Consider the following 8,396-nt stretch of genomic DNA (forward strand, 5'->3'; position numbering starts at 1 on the left):
TCACGAACTGTGTGAATCAAACACAACCAATCAAGCACTTCTAAACACAACCACGGCAACTCGCCTATGTCCGCTCAGCGCCCTATCCACACTGATCAGGAACAGAAAAACATGTAACCCTTCACAGCAACTGCTGAGAGATCTGCCAAAACTTCCCTCCCACCAAGAGAAGACCTGCTGTCTCACTCTCTCTCTATCCTCACTCTCTCTCGTTTACTTGCTCATTCCCTTTCCTGCATGGCTTCCTTACTATCACTCTGTCCCTCACTTTCTCTGTATTTTGCTGCTTATATTTTCTTTGCTTCTTCTCTCGTCTCTCACACTTTTATCCATTTTTCACTTTTTCAAAAACTTGACCTTTTTATTCGGTTTCTCACTTTTATTTTGAGTTATTATATATATATATTAATCCACAGACAGGTGGAAAATAGGTGATCACTGTAGATGGTGTAAGTCCTTAAACGTTTTTTGATCATCTGTCTAAAGAACCAAATCAGTTTGGATGTATAGCGCTCTGCAGGTGTCATCTGAGTTGATTATATTTAATAACATACATTTAACTGGGCAGAAAAAAACCTTACTATAATTAGAATGCAAATAAACCTAAACACACACTGACATTAAAACAGTTGCACATTAAAATAATTACCCCCATGTTGACTGGCCTAAGAATTCTGCCCAGCATTGTAGACATCGATAGTAAAGTGAACGGATATCCCCACAACCCATATTTGGCCGCTGGCAGACAAAACACCCACCTGTTATCAGTTTGATCTCCTCCTGCTGCCTCAGAGCTGCTGTGTTATTGCGTGACAGGCAGTGTTCAGCTGGGCCGTGTGAGGGTGAGTCAAACATGCGTGTACACAGTGCTGGTGGCATGTCAGCCAACCGTAGCAGGTCTATTAAATAAGGCAAAGGAAAAAAAAAATCCTACGCCCACTCACTCACCTGCGCACAAACAAAGTTTGGGCCAGGTCTGTCAACACATTGTGCAAGTGGGTGATGGAGTAGCTCTGTGTGACTGTGTGTGTGTGTGTGTGTGTGTGTGTATGTATGCACTCAGTGAAACAAAAGTGTCTGCTCCCTGCAGAGAAGAATCTGACGGTTCAGCCTCAGACCTATCACTTTACGTGTAAGTTAAGTGTAACTTAAAGTGTATTCAGTTATTATTTGCTGTCATTTAAATACACTTATTTTGATGTTGTACACATATTAGGAACAAATAGAAAGGGCAGGTTATAAATTTGTAAACCTTGACCAGTCTGTGGGTTTTTCTGTTTTGTTTTGATTTTTTGTTGTTTTTTTATTTATTTATTTATTTATTTTAATTTCCCAAAATTCGTATAGCACTGATCGTTCAATGTACAGTAGCCCCCAAATGTGTTTACCAATTTATAGTGTTCCGTAAAAATATAATATCAAGCCAAGAAAAAGTCCCAGACTTTGACATCTGCATATGTTTTACAGTTCTTTTAGAACAGTTTGTTTGGGATTGTTCTCGAAGTTTTCTCTAAAACGTGAAGAACCTCACTGAACTACGAATGGTCGAATTTTGGGACCACTTTATGAACAAAACCTGTTCTTTCTTTGTCGCTCTCTCTCTCTCTCACACTCACTCTCTCTCACTCTCTCTCTCTCTCTCTCTCACACTCACTCTCTCTCTCTCTCTCTCTCTCTCACTCTCTCGCTGGGTGCGTGCAGGATAGGAGTGGCTTTAGAATTCCCTCGGAATGCAGGTAAATAATACGCACCCGTTCCCATGGTAACCTTTCATGTTTGGTTTCCTGTTTTACGGTATTGACGGTATTACACCTAATCGCCGATAAAATAGAACTCTTTGAGGGCAGACAAACTCAGTGAATGGGTCGTGGCCTATCTAGCACATTCAGGATGCATTTCTGTGTTAACGGACTTAACTAGCTCCTCTGTTCACAGCAGAGTTTCTGCTAATTGCCATAAGTAGCACGGTGGCCACTTGTTGGGGCCTCGCTGCTCGTTGCTAAGAGATGGTTTGTGAGGCAGCAGAAAATGCTGCTGACCCCCACCACCAAACACCACCCCTCCCAAACCAACACACACGCGTGCGCGCGCACACACACATATCCACCCCCAACTTTTTCACCTACTGCACAGACCACTCCAACACTTCTCCAAACTTTTCCAGTCCTCTACATCTTATTGTATAGAATACATTTGGCTACAAACATATTACGGTTTCACAACGTAACAATCTGATACTTGAAAACGAATAGCCAATCTAATTCATTTGAATTAATTTATGTTGAGTTAGCTAACGTATTACATGACGTAGTAGAATCAGGGAATGGTGCATTAAATGGAAAGAAGATACAACTATAGGCATCTCTTATTTTGTCTCTGTTGCACTAGCCATAATTTTGTGACTCAAACTATAAACAATTGTCTTGGTCATTAACACAAGCAGTTCATATTGTGCAAGCTGCTTTTTTTGATAACCACAAAGACCACTTGTATCTTGGACATTGCTACTGCTCAACCAGTATGACACATCAGTGAACCTGAATCAGACCAGCACAAATCAGCTTAACCCTGCTGTTTTTATGTATTCATTTGTTATTAGTGCAGTTTCCAGTTTAGGCAGTAACTGTCTGTGAGTCAGATTTTTTTTTTCAGGACAAAACTTAGAACTGTTTAAAATTCCAGATTAGTTTACTTCAAATAAAAATCAAAAGTAGACACTTTAGTCCTTAAGACACTTTAAATATCACCTCAACTTTGCTCCAGGGTATAACTTCTGTTTAAACTTGCCTTAAGCAACAGGGACAGTACAAGTTCAGTAACAGGCAAAATTATGGTTTCTCATTAAAGCAGTGGTGTCTTGACCATATCAAAACCATAGGATGACCAGTACTCTTTACAAAAATATAATAAATATTTTGTATTTAAAATAAGTAAAGCCCAAATGTGTAGAACCGTTAATATTTATTGAACTAATTGAATTACTCTGATAACATCTGCTGCTGCTGCAAACCCTGCGTAGTTTTATTTGTCTGCCCTAATATTTATTTTAATATCGATGCATTGTTAGTGTCTTTTGTCTTTACACTCTATTGACATTTGCACGTGTTTGTTATGTCCCTTGAAGACATGATGATTTCCTTCTCTCTGACATCACAGGTCCTCACTGGTTTATGTATTTTTGGGGAGTAGTCAGGATTAAATATCATTCAGTAATAGGAGAAATAAAATTACAAAAACTGAAAATGGCTTATAACTAACGTTAAATATTTTTCACTGAATAATTTTAATGATATATATATATATAGTGTCTGTGGCATAGCTACTGAGTCCTATTCTCTGTAACTGAGTCTCAGACCATACATGATTATGTTTACTTCTTTACCTTTAAAGGTTTACATTGCAGATGAGCCCTTGTTAGAGAGGTTGCTTTCAAAGCAGCATATTAGTGCCAAATATACCACTTTAGTATAGTACAGAATGGAAAGTAGGTTTGGACGCAGCACTGCTCTCAGTTCCTCCTCCCCTCCTCCTCCGATTAGCCGAAACGGTCTTCACTATTTCCATCACAATAGCGGGTCGTGGAGAAAGGGTTAACTCGAGCTGGAGAGGGGGAGGCCCGAAGCAGTAATTGAGTGCTCGGCGGGGGGGTCTGAACAAAGCGGCCCTCGGGGGGGCGCTCTGAGTTCAGCGGCTTTACCCCGCACACCTGCGAGCTGAAAAGAGCCGGACAATATGGCTCCGAAACGGCCTGTTACGAGCGGGAAGGGTGTGTCGAGGGGGAGGACAGAGGGGTCTCAAAAGAAAAAAGGGGAGAAATTTAAATCGATTGCCCCCCCAATTATTCTCTCCCTCCACCCTGCGACGGATGTATGCCCAGCTTTCTACGCACATGGCTGAGGGTCCTCTTATTTTTAACCCCTCGGTGCTGAATGGACAGGCAAATCCAGCCAAGCCCGGCTAAATAAAGCCAGCTCAAATTAGCCTGCTCAAGTTAATCATATACACTTGCCGATTTACATGGTTTAAAAGTAAAAGTACAATTTCTCTACAAAAGTAAATAACTAAAAGCCCATTTGATGAACCTAACATATTGGATTTAAAAACACCCCATCCAAAGGTTAGAGCCCATTACACTATGTTAAGGAGAACTTTCCACGTGAAGAACACTGACTTATTTTCACTAATAACGTGTAAATGTCACTTAAACAAGGATATTCAAACTTAAGCACAACTTTGCAGTCCAACAATGTTTGTAAATAAATGTTTTGTTTTCCCCAAATGTAGACTATTAAAACATTTTGCAAGGCCTTGTTCATATTATTGAAGACTAAAAAATGTCAGGAGTATTAAATACTAGTGGAAGGATGACCATAATATCTACAAACAAACATTAACAAATAAAAGGAAGACAATTATTTTTTTTATTTAGTGTTTATTTTAAGAATTTTTTTTGTTGTTTACGAAAAAAAAGGACCCCTAAAAAGGGCCATAAAAAGTTTAACTGTACAAAGGCTATTTACAAACAGCATTATTAAAACACTTTTAAAAGGAAAAAAAATTATAAAAAACAAAAAAAAAAAATAGAAAGAAGCAAGTTTGACACTCACTTGAATGGCAAATGTAAACATTCACTCATTTCTTACTTTTATATAAATTACAGAACATTAAACTTCTTAACCCATTAGTGACTAGCAGATACCTAAACTAAAACTGTACTGAGAACTTAAAAAAAAATAAAAATAAAAAAAACAAAAACACTAGACTGACCAAAAATTTGAGTTAGACCATCAAACAACCCATAAAAAAAGGCAATACAATTCAGCTCTTTCTGCACTTAGCAGCACCTGCGTACCACTTTTGGCATTTGGATTCTGTTGAATCTAGCTTTAGATATATGAGCATTAAGCAGGCTCCTCATTCGCCCAATGGACGTACAATTTATTTTGAAAGATACACCCTCCTTTTCTAAATCCCATATCTAAGTAGTTGAGTCCCTTCAAACGGACTCACTATTGAAACTCTTGAGCCAAGGCAATACTTAGTATTGACCAGAGGGTAAAAATCAGTGCATTGATTGGCTTAAAAATCAGCAGTTACAGGGGGAAAGTCATAGTGCTAGAGTCTCACACTGAAAAGAAAAAAAAAACGTACAGATGTCACTATTGCTTTTTAGTTTCCTGTTGAAATGCATGAATTCCCATCTGCACTAATTTTCAAGGTTATTCTGATATTACAGTTGTGCAACCAATGCATAGCCTACACTATTCAAAGAGTGCTGTGGAAAAGTAATGTACACTCCATGATTTGAAAAAAAAAAAAAAAATAATAATAATTTGGTACAACAAGGCAGAACTGATTATGTGATTGCTCTCTAAAATGTCACTGACATGACAGAGGGTCCCATTTATGCAGTGCCCAGGTCTCCAACAAAAGGAAACTTGCAACACTAATCACAAAGCCCCCCTCCCCCCATTTCCAGTATTATACAAATCACCCCAAAACTACTGAAAATGTAATCTTTATTGATAAGGCACTAAAATTGTTCCAACGTGCATGTCAACAATATAGATAACAGGGGCAAAACTAAATTTTAGCCATGCTCCATAGGGTCACGTGATTTGTATAGCATTGGCTATCAAGGTGGTGATTGGCGGACATGTTTTCATTGTGGATATGTCCTCCTTTCCATACCCTAGTTTGGTTTTTGATTGCCCATTACTGCATGAATGACCTCGACCCCATTAATAAAGAATGGAGCACAAAGGCACATGGTAAGGATCTGAGAGAACGATGACGTATGCGTGTGCGGGCACAAACACACGAGGGAAATGTCCTACATTGATAACTTTGAACGGTCAATTCTGACTAACATGTACAAACACAATAAGAATGACTGGCTTGACATACCATCTTTCCTGAGAAATTCCTCTGGGAAGAATGAGTATGTTTCAATATAGGCAAGGATTTGGGCAAAAAGTCACAAGGTTTGGTGGCATGTTAATGAATCTAGAGTTAAAAAAAAAAAAAGGGGGTGTGATCACTCAAAGAGGTAGAACATGCTCCTATGTGCAACGGCTGCTCAGAACATCCATCAAGAATCCATAGAGATTACTTGTTGCATGACAAGCCTACGTTATGGTCCTGCTGAGCTAGTCCCAGTCTATTTTTCCTCCAACTTAAATGTGAGTGAGAGGCACAGTACTGCCCAGGTAGTGCTGCTGGACACTGGGGTAACCCCTCTGGGCCGCAGGGTCCCCTACGTCTCCTCCGGGGATGTACATGCTGATCATGTCTCTGAGGTCACCCTGAATGGCCCCACGATGGTGGTTTGAGGCTCCAGTGGGAGAGTGTGGAAGGGGCTCTGGTTTGACCATGGACATCACGGGACTGGGCTGCTGGGGACTGCTGCTGTAAGACATCGGACTGCAAAAACAAAATAAAAAAATAAAGTCAGTCTAATTCAACAGAAGCTTTGATTTTTGACATGTAGGATTTTGCATTAAAGAAAAAGACATAAAATGTAGGCCTACATTTAAAAGCTAATTTGACTGAAAGCATATCTACACTTAAATGTTTGGGAATCTTGGTAAAAATCTTCTGGAAAATTACAACAAAAATACTTATGTAACCAAATGGGGAAAAAACTCAGATTTTCACAAACACCACACATGCACCAAGCAAATATCTAAACAATTAAATCTAGCACTTTATTGTTGACACTTATTATTAATAAATTAAATAAATTACATTCAATAAATTCACTTGAAATATAATCTAAAATATTAAAGAGGAAAAACGTATGGGCTGCTAACGCAGAGATAAGACTAAGCAGTGCGCACCTGTATGAGTTGGCGGTGTTGATGTAGGAGTGAGCAGGGTACTGGAGGCTCAGGTCGTAGCGGTGGAGCTGCTGGGTGTAGCCGAGAGCGTCGCTCTGTAGCCCGGTGTAACCTCCTCCGGCGCCCGCACCTCCTGCCCCGGCTCCGGGTGTCCAGCAGCCGTAGGCGTCCACCCTAGGGCTAAGCGCCTGGCCCTGCGCGGCGGACAGCGGGAACCTGCCCTGCGACCCCGGGGGCAATGCCGTGTCCTTCTTCAGGAGCGGCTTGCTCTTCCTTCGCGGCTTGTATTTGTAGTCGGGATACTCCTTCATGTGTACGGCGCGCAGCCGCTTGGCCTCGTCGATGAACGGCCGCTTCTCGGCGTCGCTCAGCAACTTCCACTCGGCACCCAGACGCTTGCTGATCTCAGAGTTGTGCATCTTCGGGTTCTCCTGGGCCATCTTCCTCCTCTGTCCACGGGACCACACCATGAAGGCATTCATGGGACGTTTTACCTTGTCCATGGGATCAGGGCAGGGCGTTTTCTGTGCCGCCTGCTGTTGTTGCGGCGCGTTTCCACAGCCTACGCCGGACTGCAGCGTCTGTGCTCCGGGGTGAGCGCCCTGCTGCACCGCCGCGCTCTTCAGTTCGTGCTCCAGCATGCTGTACATCATCGTGGACGGATAGAAGTGAATACTTTAAACGAAATAGAAAAGAGTCAGCAACAAACTTTTTTCCCCTCAAACTAATCTGGCGCAGGTGCAGCCTATTGCCACATGCTCGGAGCAACACAAGCCGCCTGTCCAAAAAAAGAAGAAAAACTCAAAAGGAATGCAAAAATATAAACACGTGTCATAAGTTTTTCAGCATTTCAACGCTTTCAGTCAGTTTCGGCGTCTGGAAGAAAATCACACAAAAGTTTCCGACCGCAACTCTTTCTTGTCCAAAGGCGCAAGTGCACCGCCACTTGTTGAGCTGTGATTGAGGCGGTGAATAAAGTGAGTGGGGAGGGAAACAAAAACACACTCTCTCCACTCGCGGGTTTAGGCAAATTTGTATTGGTGCGGCGGACCAATCAGAAGCCGGGCGCTGCCCTCAGAAAATTTACATTTGGAGAAGTGGAGCGGGGGGCGGGGCGAAGGGCACTTGTTGCTGGAGCTCAGCTGGACTTTACTGCTTCCATCGGAGCAAGAGAGAGAGGGAAATTTATTTATCGAAACTAAACCAGCTTGGTTTTAGTGAGACACAAAATTTATTGAGACACTAAGTTTATTCTGCGTGTATTTTATACTTATTTATAAAAACACTTGTCACTGAAGTCCATTTTTGAAATAATTTATTTAATGGGATTGTTTCTATTCCAAACACTTCAGTTTTTCAGTGTTTCACGTCTCAGTTTTAATCCAGATTTGTTATATTTAATTTAACTGATATTTTCGAAAACTATATTATGACACTGCTGTTCTAAAAAATCAATAAAAAGACTATAATCATATTAGTTTTATGGTATATTATTTTTATTTTTTATTCATGTATTTCTATTAAGAATTGGGATTGTTTGTATTTCAGAAGACGTTC

General features: G+C 40.8%; 1 protein-coding gene across 1 annotated transcript; it reads right to left on the bottom strand.

The window, feature by feature from the left end:
• Nucleotides 1-5,502: 5,502 nt before the first annotated feature.
• On the bottom strand, nucleotides 5,503-7,858 carry sox19b (SRY-box transcription factor 19b). Its single transcript, XM_066681291.1, has 2 exons — nucleotides 6,840-7,858; nucleotides 5,503-6,423 (listed from the first exon to the last, which is right to left on the bottom strand). Exons 1-2 carry the CDS (start codon nucleotides 7,490-7,492, stop codon nucleotides 6,177-6,179), a joined length of 900 nt encoding a protein of 299 aa, XP_066537388.1. The 5' UTR covers nucleotides 7,493-7,858; the 3' UTR covers nucleotides 5,503-6,176.
• Between the last annotated feature and the right edge of the window lie 538 nt (nucleotides 7,859-8,396).

Source organism: Hoplias malabaricus, chromosome 9, assembly GCF_029633855.1.
Source record: "Hoplias malabaricus isolate fHopMal1 chromosome 9, fHopMal1.hap1, whole genome shotgun sequence".
Classification (NCBI taxonomy): Eukaryota; Metazoa; Chordata; class Actinopteri; order Characiformes; family Erythrinidae; genus Hoplias; species Hoplias malabaricus.

What these genes read in the sequence shown, in the direction of transcription:
- sox19b (XM_066681291.1), bottom strand. Translation starts at nt 7,492, where the DNA reads ATGATGTACAGCATGCTGGAGCACGAACTGAAGAGCGCGGCGGTGCAG. An exon ending in AACACCGCCAACTCATACAG is followed by an intron (nt 6,424 to 6,839) that starts GTGCGCACTGCT and finishes TTGTTTTTGCAG; the next exon opens with TCCGATGTCTTACAGCAGCA.